This window comes from Octopus bimaculoides, chromosome 1 (genome assembly GCF_046866305.1).
Source record: "Octopus bimaculoides isolate indiv1 chromosome 1, ASM4686630v1, whole genome shotgun sequence".
Taxonomy (NCBI): Eukaryota; Metazoa; Mollusca; class Cephalopoda; order Octopoda; family Octopodidae; genus Octopus; species Octopus bimaculoides.
Window position 1 is genome coordinate 21,571,142 of NC_142928.1, and position 17,900 is coordinate 21,589,041.

The 17,900-nt window shown below is 35.5% G+C and overlaps 1 protein-coding gene across 5 annotated transcripts in view; it reads left to right on the top strand.

Annotated features, from left to right (window-relative positions):
- The window catches only part of LOC106882230 (nuclear envelope phosphatase-regulatory subunit 1), a 49,980-nt gene extending 42,446 nt beyond the window's left edge, over positions 1-7,534 (top strand). For 4 of the 5 annotated variants that reach the window (XM_014932860.3, XM_014932850.3, XM_014932842.3 and 1 more), the window contains 3 exons: positions 2,315-2,501; positions 4,739-4,793; positions 6,652-6,830. In XM_014932860.3, the coding sequence (XP_014788346.1) occupies positions 2,315-2,501; positions 4,739-4,793; positions 6,652-6,693 (284 nt within the window). In that variant the 3' untranslated portion in view covers positions 6,694-6,830. Of the gene's footprint in view, positions 1-2,314; positions 2,502-4,738; positions 4,794-6,651 lie in introns of all 5 variants that reach the window. The other variant, XM_014932858.3, reaches the window with a different exon arrangement.
- The last annotated feature ends 10,366 nt before the right edge of the window (positions 7,535-17,900 follow it).

Consider the following 17,900-nt stretch of genomic DNA (forward strand, 5'->3'; position numbering starts at 1 on the left):
CTCTTTCCCTAGGATGGACTTGAGCACCATCGCCATAAGTTTCGGAGCGGAATTCAGCCCGAAACCTAGCCTGGTTAAACAGTACGTCCGGCCCTTGTACAGCACCAGCTGGTATCGCCACAGCTTGTCACTCACACGGAGCTGCAAATAAGCCGACTTCAAGTTGACGATCGTCGCTGCCTTGGTCGACTGTCTCCACACACATAACGTCTCACCGCAAACGTCCGTTGCCTCGCCTCCCGTGTGGCACGATATATGGTCGTTCAGCTCCCTAAAGTCCAGCACCGGTCTGACTTTTCCTTTCGTCGGCTGCACCACCGCCATCAGAGGCAGCACTCCACTCACCACCTCCTCATTCCACGGGACAAGGACTCCTTCCTTGATCCATCTCTCTACCTCCTTGTCGAACTCGACACCGGCATGACCTTTCAACGTATGCTGGTAGCAGCTCACCCTGTTCTTTAGTAGTGGGGGCTCGTCCTTCCATCGCCACTCTATTGTCCACCTCCGACCATCAAACGCCGCCTGAAAATCTTTGTCTTCGATGGTGGTCCCGACTCACGGCGCACACTGCCCCCACACTTCCGAACGTGACCTCATCTCCTGCAATCCTAACGCCACCAAGACGGTTGATGGCGTCCATCCCCAACACGACATCAACCCCGTCTATCACATAGTCGATCACGATCACCCGTAGCCTCAGCGCCGCGCTCAGTAACACTATCTCCAGACTGGAGCTGCCCCTGCAACGGATCTCTCTACCGTCGACCGCCCGGACGCTACTCGTCCCATCCCATTTCTTTGCCACCCTTGGCGTCACGAGGGTAGTCGTGCAACCCGTGTCCACGAGGGCCTTGAACTTCTTCCCCTCGACCTCGACTTCGACCACGGGCAGCGCCTCCTCAAGCGCCTCTACTTGGTTGCGGGGAAAGTTTGAGAGGCAGCAACTTCCCCACGGTCGTTTCCCTGGTCGCAATCACGGGCAATGTGCCCAGTCTTCCTGCATCAATAGCAGACGGGCCCCGATTCGGTGCATTCCCTCGCCATGTGCGGCCCCTGACATTTGAAACACCGGCCCGAGAACGGCCACTGTCGTTGCTCGGTAGGCTTCCTCATGCCTTTCTCAGGCTGTCGTCTGTCGGAATGCGCCTCCGTCGCCGCCATCGCTATCGGCTTCCGTCCGACGTGCTGTGTCAACACGCGAACTTGTGCTACTAGCTCGCTGAGTGCCATCTTTCTCCCGCCAGGCAACTGCTGTAATCGGATCCCTACGTCGTCGGGAAATCCATTCACAAACGCCAGCTGCGCTGCTCTGTCCAGGCCTTCTCCCGTAAACCCAGCCAGTGTGGCCAGTCTACGCACTTCCGCCGCGTACTCATCCACCTGTTCTCCCCCCCCCCCCATCTAATAGTTCCTAGTTTAACGAAGGCAGCGTAATCACTCTCCGTATACGCTTCCCTCAACCTCCGTTCGATGTTCTCTGCATTTAGCCTCTCTTCCTCGTCCATTTCTAAATACAGGGTCAGGGCGCTCCCTTCCAAGTATAGTGCCATGAGACTCGCTACATCACTTATTCCTTGTAGCTTGGCAACGAGCCTAATTTTTCGCATCCAAGCCATCACATCTCCTTCGGCATTAAAAGGCCTGATCACATCGCTGGCGATTCTAATCTTGGCTGCCATCGCGGCGAATTTCTACACGTGGGGCCGAAATAGCTTGTGGTGTATGCGTGCGAGTAGATGTAATCGCCTTACCTCGGTTTTCCTTTCGTCGACTGCGAGTCTGTCTTGCAGTATCCAATCCTGGAAGCTTGCCCCGACCCAAAGAACACCAGGAATAGCAGCTGCTTCTCCCAAACCTAGACCGTTGCTTAACACGTCTTGTCCTGACCGCAGCCCCGTTCGAAAAGGGCACGAATGCCGATCGAGGCTCCCTCTGCCCTTTTTCCCCTTCCGGTCAACTCGCCCTTCCGGTCAACTCGCCCTTCCGGTCAGCCTCCCCAAACACTGACGTCATACCACATAAATGAGATTATAACACTCTTGCCCCTCTGAATGGGATGTCATTCTGTTACAGGGTTAACTTCCTCAACTATTACTGGAATTCATTTACAATTAAGTGGACAGAAGCATTGTGAAATTAAGTGTTTTGCTCAAGAACACAAGAAGACCACCTCGTTTGGGAATCAAAATCATGATCTTATGATTGTGAATGCAACATCCTAATCATTATGTCATGCATCTTCACTCTTTCATTATTGTTGTAGTGTTAACTTTGAAATAAATTTAACTTATTCTTAAAATTTCTTTTGCAGTCATTTTGATCATCACCTCGGTATGTACAGCCATTGGAGCATGGGCCTGGTTATGGGATCCTGCCACTGCTCAGATATCATTCATCCAATCTCTGTGGAACCATCCTTTCTTCACCATCAGCTGCATTACACTATTAGCTCTCTTCGTGTATGGTGGTATCCATAAGAGAGTTGTTGCACCATCCATGTATCCTTATCAAACTTATATCATGTATGTTTTGGCATTCTATGTGATTATTAATCAAGTGTGTATATTGTTAACTAGGTGTGTATAATCAAGTGGTCAACCAATATATTTCTAAACTATTTTCATATATTTAAATTTTTTGAGTTATTTATAAAAACAATATAAGTTAGTCAAAGAAGGAAGAACAGTGCTCATCACATTTGCTGATCTTATAAAATTGGTGAAATTGATAGAGGTAATGTTCAGTCTGCAACATCTGTAGGTAAAGATCAGAGGAAGAAGAATTGGGCAAGATGATTAGTACAGAATATGAGAGATATGACACAGTAAGGATGATCAATGCATGAAGTGTGGGAGAAAATAACTAGTTCAGAGGATTAGAGGTTATTGTAGTAACAGGCAGCTGTGTGACCTTTTAAATGTGGTCTAGGATGTGTGTGTGTGTTGTAATAGCAACACTGTCCTTGATACATCATCATCATCATCATCGTTTAATGTCCGTTTTCCATGCTGGCATGGAAAATGTATGTAGTATTTTATTTGAGCTTCATAGATGGTCTCCAGCTCTTTGGGGCTGAAGTATTTTCTGGTTCTAGTCTTCAGACTGCATTGTGTGAAAATGCCTTGAGAGATCATTGGAGATTATACAGCATAGCATATGTATGAACTTTGAGGGTTTTAAGTGTGTGTTGTTTAGTCACCAGCGAAGAATATATTTGAAATCTCTGTTGATTCAGGTTATACAATTGTGGCACGAGTAGTCTAGATTATGGATAGATGTCACCAGTTTGCAAAAGATCTACATGGGAGTAGTTGGTGTTAAAAACAACAAGTAACTTGTTAATGTACAGAAGAAAGAGTGTAGAAGATATAGCTGGGTTTTGGAGTGTACTATAGCTCATAGTGTAGGTTGGAGAGAGTACAACCCATACGAGTTGCAGTGGAATGATTGGATAGGAAATTTCCAGTCCAAGAGATGAGTTAGATAAAGCATATAATTGGTTAACTTGGTTAAGAGATTTTCACGTTAGATGAAACCGAAGACTCTGCTTTATGTCAAAAGCAATAGTTTTCACCAAGGGTACAAAACTATTGATGTGTTGTGTGGTGCAGTAGAATGGATCTTTGGGAATTCTGGGTCTAGAAAACTGTACTATTGGTTTATTTAGGTGGAAAAAAGAGACTTGAGGATATTAATGAAGTTGTTGCCTATAATTATGCTCATTACATTTCAGATGGTGGAAATGAGGGCAATAGGATGGTAGTCAGCCAGATCTAAGAGATTGATCATGGGAATGGTATACACTGTAGTGTGGTTACTTACTTATACTTGTGATGGCATTTACCCAGGGTGGGTTGAGCCAGTTCCGACCAGTGAGTGTGTCACTGGGAATACAAGTTTACATGTGGTCCATGGTCACATCCATGCACACTTTGGGATAGTGTGACCTATAGCAACTTATCTTTCCATCAATAGTTGACTGTCGCAAGGGAATTGCTGACTGAGTTACTGCTGATTATGGGAGTAGATGTAGCCTGGGTATGAAGTGGGTTCTAGAGACATGGCTTTAACAAGAACTAAGGGGTGTCTCACTCCCAGTGGTCTTTCAGAATGCTGGACACCAGCCTAGAATTTCTGAGGGCCTGTGCTGTTGTAGTGTGTTTCCATAGATTAGGACAAACACTTTATAGATAAAGAAAGATTGAAAACTTTAGATGGGATAGCAACTACATTTAGAGTGCACTATTTGAGTAAAATGGAAAGTAAACTGTTGCTACTAGTTTCCAAAGTAGACTAATGACTTGTAAGAGTTGTTAAAGTTGTGTACTATGTATGAGCATAATGTAAGCAAGGTTAGAATTGTCAGCAAGTCCAGTGAAAGATGTATCTTCGACTCTTTCTTAAGGTAATAATACATAAATATACTGTTATCTCACATTTATGTTTAGCAAACTCTGTTTTCATACCTAAGAGTGAAATGGGGTTTATTATTTAACTTTTGAGTGAACAGATATTGTTGGAACCTTGCAGCTTCTTAATTACCAAAGATATATTTTTATAGATTACATGTTCTTCATCAAAGTAAAACCTTTTTTTTTTCTTAATTCTACTACATTTTGTATATGTATACTTCCCTACTATAGAAAATATTACTTCTGATTGAGTTTGTTTTACTGCATGTTATATACTAGCATATGTGTATATATATTTGTTGCCATCCTTAACTCTGTCAAAGTGTTGCTTCTCGATGTCGGCAAGTTCTTTCAGATTATAACATGTCTTGTGATGATGTAAGTACTTCATTCAAATGTTTTTCTTTTTTAATGTTGGTATACTTTTCTATCTGTTTATATAACTATGTTAGTCTATTTACCTCTTACAAAGATTTATTTCAATTTTTTAAACAGTAAAAAGACAAAAATCGATGAAATAAATAGCTACAAATTGCCCCATATACATGTGTGTGTGTATGTATGTATTTACAAATCTACTCCTGTACTTCCTCAATAGTATCTACCCTTTTACTCTCTCCTCTACCACCCTCTTGTGACTAAATCTATTCCTTTCAACATACTTTCCCCCTCTCTTATCATTCTGCCTAGAATCATTGTACCCTTTCTCTTCTATTTTCCTTCAGTTGTTGGGACTCCTCTGGACCTTAATTTTGCAAGTTGCACAGTAACCTTGCTAGTGATGGTGCTCCAAAAACAGCACCCAGTATTCTCTGTAAAGTTGTTGGTGTTAGGAAGGATATCTAGCTGTAGAAACCCAGTTTAAACAGACACAATCCACTGACACAAATCCTGAAAAACTGTCTTACCCATGCTAGCATGGAAACAGACACCAAATGATAACGATGATGATGATGTTATCATATCTTGCTATATATTGTATTTGTCCTTGAAATACTTTTCCTAACTGCCCCTATGACCTCCCAAAAATCAAAGCACAGCACCTTTCTCTACACCAAACCAGTATAAAATAAAAATCCTTAATCTTATCATCTTAATGTCATAAATATTACAGATATTATATTTTACTCTATATAGTGCTGTGGTATGTCACCATTTAATGTCCATTTTCCATGCTGGCATAGGTTGGGCAGTTTGAGAGGAGCTGGTGAGCTAAAAGACAGCCTCAAACTCCAATGTCTGCTTTGGCATGGTTTCTACCACTAGATGCTCTTCCTAATACCAATCACTATACTAAATGTACTGGGTGCTTTTATGTGGCACCAGCATCAGTGAGGTCAGTACGGCCCCTCAACAGAGTGGCATGCTGTATTGAGAGAGGTGGCGTTATGCCAGGTGATGAGAGATTAAAGTATGAGAGAGGAGCATGAGCAGGTGTTTGTATTGTAAAGTATTAATAATAATAATAATAATAATGAAATTATTGTGTATAGTGCTCAGGTGCATGTACCGTACATAGAATTATGTACAAAAGTCAGGAAAGTGAACAGTGTAAGAGTCATGATATACATGTGTATGGAGTAGGAGATGCAGGTAGTTTGTTCCATGCTTCAACAACTCTGAGTGTGAAAAAAGGTTTCCGAAAGTCATGGGAGCTGTGCTGTTTTCTGACCTTGGAGGAATGCCCACTTGTGTTAGACACATGGAGCTCAAAAAGGTGTTCAAGGTGGTTGCTAGCACGATGGTTAATAATTTTGTGGGCGTTTACTCAGTCAGTTGCCAGGCGTCGGAGCTTCAATGTATCTATGCCCAGGGAAGTATTAGAGTATCTTTGCATGCACTGAAGATAAGTTTACAAAGTTGACTTATTGTGAGTTTTTTATTTTTTTCCTGCATAGTATTTCCCGTGGTGTGTGGGTGGGTGTGCATATATGCTTACACTATGATGAAGACCAAATATTAATGTCCAGTATTTTTTTGAAATAGCACTCCATATTATACAAACATATACAACATATTTATATTTAATGTGTATTATTTGTCTGCTTTACTTTAAATTGCTAAGTATTCTTCTCAATAAACATTTATTTTTTAATGAATTCAAACATATACAACATATTTATATTTAATGTGTATTATTTGTCTGCTTTACTTTAAATTGCTAAGTATTCTTCTCAATAAACATTTATTTTTTAATGAATTACTGTAACCAATTTTTTCCTTTCTGATTTTTTAGACAGGAAAGCTGATTCTATTAAAACCAAGACCTTCGATATGACACATGGAGATTTAGAAAATTTTAAACTTTTAATGGCCAATTTCATTGCTACTGGATTTTTTATTCTGAAATCCTGAATGATTTTGTCATAATATATTTTTATATATACATACACACACACATACATACATATCACACACACACATACATACATATCACACACACACATACATACATATCACACACACACACAATATACATACACATACACGTGTAATATACACACATACACACATGTAATATACACTCACATACATATATACACAAGTGTATTTATATATATATGTGTTATACACAACATAGGTAAATGCTGTATTCTTTTGTATAAAGCCCCAGAGTGCATAATATACACTCACAAAATGTTAAGAGTATATGTGTATGTATGTATGCATGCAAGAAATGTAGGTATGTATGTATGCATGCATGAATGTAGGTATGTATGCATGCATGCATGTATATATATATATATATATATATATGCATATGTGTATGTATATGCATATTGTTTATATACATATGTATGTGACTGTATATATATGTGTGTGTGTGTGTATACACATATGTATGTGTGTGTATTTAATGTGCAGGGTTACAGTCCCAGATTATAACATTCCATTTCTTAGAGTTTCATGTCTTTGATCTGGGCTATTCTTGTGACAGTGCTAGCTGATAGAACAGATACTTTCTCAGACAGTGAAAAAAAATCTTTTCTATCAGCTAGCATTGTCTGAAAAATGTGCAAGGTTGAAGGCACGAAACTGTATGATTGTAACTAAAAGAGTGTTGTATCTAGAATTGTAATTCTGTACATTAAATATATATTTTACCTAGGTGTTAAAAAGTCTTTTTTTACTTTGTCCCTGTTTTATTATGTCCATGATCTCAAATAATATATATATATATATATATATATATAAAAACACTAAATTGAATTGGGCACTATATAAATATGAATCCAAGATAGAAGAAACTATGCACTGAATTACTCATGTGGGTGGTTCTTTCCATATTACACTCAATGCTTATAAAGTGTCTAATTCAATTTCATGCTTATAACTGACAATCTTAACCATTTTACATTACACACACAAATGCAGGGCGATTTTCTTAAAGGTTATTAACTATTTAGAAAAATTCCTTGAAAAGCAGAAAGGCACAAACCTTTTTAACTGAAGTTTTAGTATTGTGCGCGAGTGCTTTCATTTTTCAGTTTTCCAAACACGTTTGAAAAATTGAACAATAGAAGCACTTACGCAACAATCTGGATACTTCATTCCAAAAGGTTTGTGCTGTTCTGTTTTTCTCAGAATTATTCTAAAATAATTAATAACCTTTAATCTTTCTTTAAATATTGTGACTATTATTGAGTAGTGTTTGCAAAAATTTGTTTTCGCGTGTGTGTGTGTGTATTTGAAAGTGCTATTTTATGAGATAGTAAGTATTTATTAAATTATTTGTTTATACACTATAGTATGTTTCATACTCTGGATATTGCCAAATGCATACAAAATTATTATGATGTTTGGTTATTAGCAGTAAAAAGTAAGTTTGAGAATTTCCTAGTAATTAAGGTGCAGTTATTTTTTTTATAGTTATAAATTTCAAATAAAGAGTTCACTTCCATCTACAATGTCAGAATTTTGAAAAGTTTTGTTTAGAAGAAAGAACATATAGAAAAACTGAAGTCTTTCTTACATGGTATACACCTAATTGTATGATAAATAGATTTCAAAAAGTTACTTTGAATAGGAGGGAGAACATACTAAGAGAAATAGTTTAGGCTAACAGAGAGAAAGTAAGAGAGTTGCCTCAGTCTTGGATTGCAAAAGAGATAGGGGAAAAAGATTGACAGCAGCAGGTATATATGTTGTTTCAACCATGAGAGAGAGAGAGAAAAGAATAAGAATGACTGTGTTTTTTAGTCATGTATCAAGTGGCTAATTTATCATTAAATGACAGGGGAGCAAAATGTATTGTTTATACAAGGCATATAGATTCCAGTAAATGAATTTCTGATGAATTGTATTTAGTTATTTATCTATGTTTTGTGTATTTAAGAGTTCAGATCAGTAGAGTGATTGAGAAAAATCTTGAAGGAGAAGCTGAGCGGAGAGTAGGTGGTGAAGTGTTCATGATATAATGAGTGAGAGAAAGGCAGGGAAATCTAAAATCTGGTTTCAAATGTAGATGCTAGTTGATTAAATATAATGAAAATAAAAGTGGAGTTTTAGGGGAAAAGGAAAGTATTTCAATTCTGATCACATCTAATGTTTGGCAAGTACGATTCCAAAATTTGCCAAGAGAATTCAGATGAAAAGGAAAATAATTTTTTAGGTTGAATATTTTAAACAAAAAAATTGTTGACTCATTTTCTGTTAGCTAATTAAAATAATTTGGTTTTAAGTTTTAGTAATCTTGTTGAACCCTTTCACTTTCAAAATGTCCTTGACTTCTGGTATTAAACAAAACCAAAGTAACATATTAAACTGAGTTATGGAGAATAAATTAAGTCCTTATAAAAGCAAAGATAATGTCCTCAAATAACAACAGCTCTTGGTCCAAAACATTGAGATTTAGTTAATTGTTAATATTGACATAATATTTGTCATGTTAGTTGTTTTACATATCTCACAGACTTCTTGATGAGTAATTTAGAAAGGTGTCATAGATACCACAGTATTTGTTGATTGAAATTAAGCAGTAAAATATAATAACGTGATTTATATTTGGAAACAAAATATAAATAGCTGCAATAACCAAATATCTGAATGTAGTTTCATATTGTTTTAGTTAGCACTTTTAGAAAGATTTTTTTTTTTGTGGGGGGGGGGGGTGTTATTTGATTATAGTTTTCATTTTTGCAATGTGCTGTTTTTCCCCTCACCCCTATCCAGCTTGATTTTTTTCCCTCTTAATGTAACCTTGCTTTCACTTTTTTTTAATCAGAAATCAAGGACATTTTGAAAATAAACTGGTGCAGCAAGATTGCTAAATTTCTATTTAAACTAACATCGGATAGAGAGTGAGGCAGATTCTCTTATGCCTAAATATATAAAAATTCAAACTTAATTTGATTAGGGGTATTAAAGAATTTGAATTTATTTTAAATATTTCTAAGATTTTGGGTGATAAATTCAATGGCTTTGTTGGAAAGAATTTTCAAGTAAAAAATTTAAAAAAAAAGATAAATAAATCAAAAAATTATAATCATGCATAAAACAAAATATGGTTTAAAGATGAGAATTAAAATGGATTTCATCAAGAGAAGAGAAAGAATAAAAGATTTTAAATAGGTTAAATCAAAAGAAAAGAAAGAAAATAATGGATTTTTATCTTCTTTATTTAGATTAAATTCTAATTTTCATATTTATACTATTTTTCTGTTTCTCTCAATCTAAAGTATATCCCAATGTCCCTCCTTAACAGTTCGTTTTGCCCCTACCCCTTTTTAAAATTTCTTCCTATAAAATGAAATATTCTCAAAATTCAAAAACATCAGAAGTTTAGGTGAATACATTAAGAAGACTTTTAATTCCTCTTTTCATTGCCTTCTTTCAAGCAAAACATTTTGAAATATATATATTATAGATTGACTTGAGCATTATATAACCTCACTATAAATTATAATTATAATTTATAACCTCACTAAAAAAAATACAATAAAATAATAAATCTCACAAGGCAGATTACTAGAAAATACTCAAACTTTTTTTTTTAAATTCAGAATCTTAAGAATTTTGCATGTGATGGACAATATTGAAAGACTGAAACTCTTTATCATGTGAAATGAAATAATTTTACACACACACACACACTTATATTAAGAAATTAGGAAATGAACAAAAAAAAAAAAGAACACATGAGGGAAGGACCAGTTTTAATATTTGATGATGTATATAAAACTCTTTCTCTGTGTGTGTAAGTGGGTGCACACATACATATATATATATATATATATATATATATATATATATATACACACAGTTAAATTGAGAAAGTCAAATCCTCATTAGAGATTATATAATCCAAGATATTCCATTGGTTTAATCTGTATCATATAATGGTAATGCCATTGGTATATGTTTAGGATTATTAAATTTTTTAACATTGAGGGAAAACAGGTAGGAGAAAATGGAGAATAAATGGATGTAATTACTGATTTATATGCATGTTATAAAAAAATGACATTTGTTTTGAAAAAAAAACATTACAAATAAATTGATTGGAAGTTGAAAGCTCAAAAAAAAAATTAATATAAAAATAAAAAAAAGAACCTACATATATTTCAGTCGTACCATTTAGATGATGGGAATCTCCAAGCATATGGCTTAATGCCAAAGAAGTTGTCACATTCAAACTATATTGTGGTAGGGGTTCAAAAAAGAGCTAACGCACCTTAAATAATCATTTTATCTTTTGAGGGAAGTGTATAGTATTAGCAGGTTAAAGTTAAAAGCCATGTATTAGATTTTATTTGATTGGTAAGTTTTATATATATATGCATATATATATATATAAAGTAACTAACTAAAGAAAGGAATTCCTTCAAAGGGGTGTGTAAAACATCCAATTCACTGGTACGTCAGTTGAATACATAAAAAAAGATAACATAAAAAAATCAAAAGAGCCAACAATTTGTTTCGACTTATATACATTATTTGATTATATATATCCATATATATATATATATCCATATATATATATCCATACATACATATCCATACATACATATATATATATATCCATACATATATATATATCCATATATATCCATATATATATATATATCCATCTATATATATATATATATATATCCATCTATATATATATATATATATATATATATATATATATATATATCCATACATATGTATATATATATATATATATATATCCATACATATGTATATATATATATATATATATATCCATACATATGTATATATATATATATATATATATATCCATACATATGTATATATATATATATATATATATCCATACATATGTATATATATATATATATATATATATCCATACATATGTATATATATATATATATATCCATACATATGTATATATATATATATATATCCATACATATGTATATATATATATATATATCCATACATATGTATATATATATATATATATATCCATACATATGTATATATATATATCCATATATATCCATACATATGTATATATATCCATATATATCCATATATATATATACATACATACATGTGTATATTGACATATGTTTATGGATTTGTGTGTGTGTACATGTACATATATTTGTTTGTGTATCTTGACATTGTGTCCTTCGTTAGAGCACCTAGAATGTGTGTATGCATGTGCTTGTGTATATATAGACACGATATTTCAATCATACCTGTTCATTTGTAAATATTCCCAAGCACATCAGTAAACCATTTGCAGATCTTTTATAACTCCTTTTAATAAAACTCATGAAAAGAATGTTTTTTCTAAAATACCTGCTTTCTCTTGCAGAAAGTGAACTCATTTTACATGTCATGTAATTTTATTGTCGTTTTTTTTTTAAGAATGAAAAAAAAAAAATGACATTTATATAAATTTTTCTCTGACTTGGCTTATTTATTTCAATGTTATTACTCACGATGTTGTTAACTGTTTATTTTGTTTTTCTAATGACCCTCTTTCAGTTCTCTGAGACTGGCAGATGAAAGACAAGAAGTTATCCTTACACTAGAGACCTGGCCTGATCATTTGCAATAGTGGATGTCACAAAAACAATGAAAATTTCATTGGTGGTGTTAAATTGGTTAGTTAGCTAGTCTGCTACTCAAGAATGGGAACTATCCATTGAATGGGCTTCTACACTGTTTCATTTCATAAAATTTCACTTATGAATCTTTAGTTGATTTGAGGCAATACTAGAAGTCATTGTCATTATAGGGGAAATAGTGATATATATATATATAGTCCAAATAATGAAAGATGAAAGTTATAGCAAAAGTAGGTTTGTAATTGAACATGGAACTTTGGATCCTATAGATTTGATTTAGCAAGATGTTCAATAGAACATATACAATTTTACTTTGCATTTGACAGAGTATATTTTTATGCCCTACCTTATCGATATTACAGCATTTATTCATCATCATCATTGTTTAACGTTTGTTTTCCATGCTGGCATGGGTTGGACAGTTTGACTGAAGACTGGCAAGCCAGTAGGCTGTACCAGGCTCCAGTCTGATCTAGCCGTGTTTCTACAGCTGAATGCCCTTCCTAACGCCAACCACTCCGAGAGTGTAGTGGGTGCTTTTCATGTGCCAGTTAGGCAGCACTAGCATTGACCATGTTTGGATGGTGTTTTTTACATGCCACCAGCACAGGAGCCAGTAGGTGGGGCACTGGCATCGACCATCTTTCGATTGTGCTTTTTACGTTCCACTGGCACGGGGAGCCAATCAGACGGCACTGGCATCGACCCACGCTTGAATGGCGTTTATTACATGCCACCAGCACGAGTGCCTGTCAATCGGCAGTGGTATCGGCCACAACTATGATTTCCATTTTGATTTCTATTTTACTAGACTCAATAGGTCTTCTCAAGTATAGTGTATCACCTGACAATTCAGGGGTACTTTTAAATGGGCTGGTTATGCCACACTGGTATTAGCCATGGCTGTGATCTCACTTTTCTTTCTGGGTCATTGGCCAAGATTCAATTTCACTTGACACAACAGACTTTTGTTGGTTGGAATAAAACAGTAAAATATACAAAATATAGATGGGGACGACTGACTTCAAGATATTTAAATGTAGCACCATTTAACAGTAGTAAGCTACTGGGAAAGTTTTCTTAATCATCTAACGAGCAGACACCCTGTGGCCATTTGGGATTCTTTTTGGAACGTGTTCATTTATTAACAGCTCAGTTTTAATGTTACATGGCTTTCATTTTGTACTAAATCCAAGAACATTTGGAAAACGAACGTCTTTGACAAGATTACTAAGATTATTGAATACATGACATTTTTTACGGGTACTACGTGAAACTTATGCTTTGTTTTCTTCATTACATAATTTCTTTTAATTAGATTTATGATGCTCACAGCAATGGTTATGGCTAATATTCATATTACTAAAATACTTTGACAAGTTATAAAAGTGAACACTGACATGGAAGTAACGTAAGCTTACTAATAAAAGGGAAGTAAGCAACACCGGTAGTGTTTTCTATAGTTATCTCCCCTTTCTCAGTCGTCTTTAGCAATTTGCAATAATTTATTTTACTTTCACTTGCATTTCATTTTCTTTCGCTTTCTCTCGCCACCTTGAGCACAATTTCCTTCCTCACCACCGACTCTAAATATATTCAGTCTCTCTCCATACACACACTATAAATACACATTTTTTTCTTTACTCTTTCATCCTAAACGCTAGAAATATTCTGTCTCTCCACATTAGAAACATACTCTCCTATACATACACACTCCATAAACAATCTCAGTAACAGCACACACAAAACACCACTCTCGTTATACATACATTCTAATTATGCTCTTTCTTAACACACACATGCTTTTCCCTTCAAAATATGAGGAATCTCTCCCTAAAAAATATTTACACACTCTCTTATTTACTACAGACACTATATACTACTATCACCTGACACATTATTACATAATCTCGCTCTCTTACATTCTGTCACCATTTTATAAGATGCTTGTGGTATTTAGTTATGTCCCTTTACATTCTGAGTTCAAATCCTACCGAGGTCAACATTGATAAAATGAATACCAGTCAAACCTTAGGGTCTAAATACTATTCCGAGAATAACTGGAATAACTAAAGGCTAACAAACCGCTGTATTACACTCCCTCCCTCCATCTCTTACATTCATACTCTCTTTTGACTCCTTCCCTCTCTCTTTGCACCCATACCCTCTTTTTTTTTTGTTTTTGCACTCTATTTGCTACACTCACTTATTTTGTACTTACCCTCTTTTTCTCTTACACTCATTTTTATTTCTCTTTCCTCACCCTACTACCACTTCATGCAACATCATTAAAACTTGCGCAGTCGCTTATCGGGTTTCTATCCATTTTCCTCAATCTCTTCTATTAAATACATACACTTTATCTTTCACAATCTTTCTTTCTCTCTCACACACACATACACCCTCTCACATGCTACCTGTTTCTAACACACACACACCCCCAAGCAGATACGCAGTTTCTCCCCCATATACACCTACTTTCACTCTATATCTTCGTTCCTCCCTCAATCATCACCACAACAACCACCAAAGGTCTCACTCAGTTCACACCACCTCCGCCGCCAACACCAAGCTTTACTCAATTCACTACCACTACCAAGATTCTATATAGAGTGCATCTCTGGGTGCTGCTGTAGTAGTAGTATACAACTGTATAATGCAGTATACCGTGCATTTCAATACACCAGTTGCAGTCAGTACACGCGCACACGCATGTACTTACCACTCACACACACTCTCTGACAATACATACATAAATGCATACATGTTCTCTCTCTCTCTCTCTCTGCCATTATATATGCATATGTGTGTAGTCTATCATATTTTCATTGCTTGTTCAACATGTCAGATCAACTTTAGTTATGGAACTATCGTAATATTTCAGAACTGTCTGTCTGTGCGTCCTTCTTGAATCAATGAATGTCGACTGCAACATCTGTTATTTTCTGTAACAGATGTTATTCAACAAACTACACTCACTTCTTCCCTCACTATACTCGCTCCTTCACTCACTCACCGGTACTAGTTAATTTGGCGGTCGCGGGAGAGAGGTTTCATATAATTATTTAATTGTTGTTTTTTTTTTTTCACGCTATTTCATGGTTAATTTCTTTAAAAGTATTTGTGTGTGTGTGTAAGAGAGAGAGAGAAAGACTTTCAGTCTTAATATCTTAACTTTTAACTAACGAGACGTAGTGTCACTCAACGCAATGAACTTCTCTTCAAGACGGCTATTTTTAGATTATTTTTTTAGGGTAATAAAAAAAGGACAATTTATTCAACAGAATCTATAGAATTTTTTATATCATAAAAGAAAAATTTTTCGAGAATCTTCACTGTGGAATTGTGTTCTTTGTAGTAATGAAACCACTCTTCATGAAAATCTAAATACGACTCGAGTCAACGAGGGAACCTTTGCGTGCTCTATTAGAAAATAACAGCTAAATCCCCTTAAGTCACATTCTAACAGTAGCGTTCCCCAGCCGGGTTTTCCCGGAACGTACAGGTTCCACGAGAATAGCCATAAATAGGCTAATTATATGCAAATGCATTTCGAGTAATTTTTGTGGTTAATTCTATTTTCGTAATTTTATTATTATACACGCACAGCATATTTGAAATCTCCGTATCTGTAGGTAGTAAGGATAACCTACGAGCGAAAAAGACGACCTTTTAATAAAAAAATTGTAATGGAATTTGGTCTAAATGCTTTGGTAAAGACAAATTTCCTTAAACCCTCTTCGTAGTATTTGATGGATTTAATCTTTCGAAGACTTTTATGATTTGTTTAATGTTTTTATGAAATTTAACTTAATGAAAGAAAAATTAATAAAGATACATATTTCTATATAGGGATTCTTTGGTACATGGGTTGTATTTCAACAGTTCCTCAAGAGTAAAACGGTCGTGAAACGCTGCTCTACATTCTTAAAAGAAGGTGCACACTATAAAATGTACTTCAACACGGTGTTGAATTTCGTTTTTAGCCAAGATTGCTTTCGTCAACACCAGTAATGTGTCTTAAAAAATATATGATCAAAAAGAAAATGTCTTCTTTCAGATGAACTAAAGTGTTCGATAACGAAAATAAATCGATGAAACCTGTGTTATACAATTGTGTCACGAGAATATTTATTCAATTAATTTGTTAAGTATAAATATAGTACGTGATAAATAAATAAAAACTGCTGGATAAAATTTAACAATGGTTTTATTTACAATCTGCACTGGTTGATCAATCAATGTAGCAATGACAAGTTCTACTAATCATTATAAATTGTACATACATTCTGACGCTTCGATTTCGACATAAAAAAGAACAAAAATAACATACAAAGATTAATGTCACAAATATACTATAAAAAGTGAAAGGCACATAAATTTAAAAAAAGGAATGTTAGTTATAGAGACGAACACAACGTTCTACAAATTTGTTGATGAAAGAGAGGAGGGGAAAGGTGTGTGTGTGTGCATACGCTCATATAAAGAACAACAAATATGTGACAGATGCAAGTGTGTCCGCATGATGCGTGCGTTACTTGCGAGTAAAGTCTACATGCTTTCGTACAAGTGAGTCTGTACAAAGTTCTATGCATATAATCTGTCAAAATCGTATAGTGGAGGGAAGCAGAAGTAACTGTAGACGTAAGTTGTTGCATTCAGCCAAGATTGCATGTGGTATAGCTGCGTATATGTAATATAGTTCATCTGTACAAGTGTGGAAAAGAAAGAAGGAATACTGGTAGAAAAGTTCAGCACCATTTGTGGAAATCGTTAGTGAGAAGTCTGAGTACCTAAGCTGTTGTTGAAAGGTAGTCTGGTGAGCTCATGGTAGTTCTTGTATAGGTTCAACCGTAGCTCTGCTAGTTGGGAAGGGTGGAATGATTGTTGAGCTGGTCACTGTACTCTGTGGCAGTTTCTGGTTTGCCAATAAAAGCTATATATGAATTGATAGTTTCATAGCTGGTCTGCTGTTCATCATTGCTATCCCATGGTACTTAATAGCTTTTCTGCTGTGACTAAGACTACGATGACTGCCAGAAACATTGCTTTGTGGTACGTTTCCTGTGTGCTGGGCCTGAAACTTTGAGCTAGGGTGTATACCCGACAACTATCAATTCATTTTTGAGTGGCCAGAGTCGTCCGTTGATATACAGCATCAGTTTGCTGATTGGTTCGAAAGGTGATTGACGCAGGCACGTCTGTCAATGGGCAGAGCACCTGGATAGGTGAACGGGCTGTTGCAGCAGTTGATTGGTCAAAAAAATAACGTAGGCACGTCCCCTGAAGAAGTAGACATATTAGCCGATTACTTTTGAAGCTGATGATAAAGACACGATTGTTGACGATAGCCTGGAAGTTGCATAGATTTGTAGTTTTACATTTGAGTCACAGGCACGCCGCGGGTACGTGTATAATAGTGCATTCGTATTCCGGG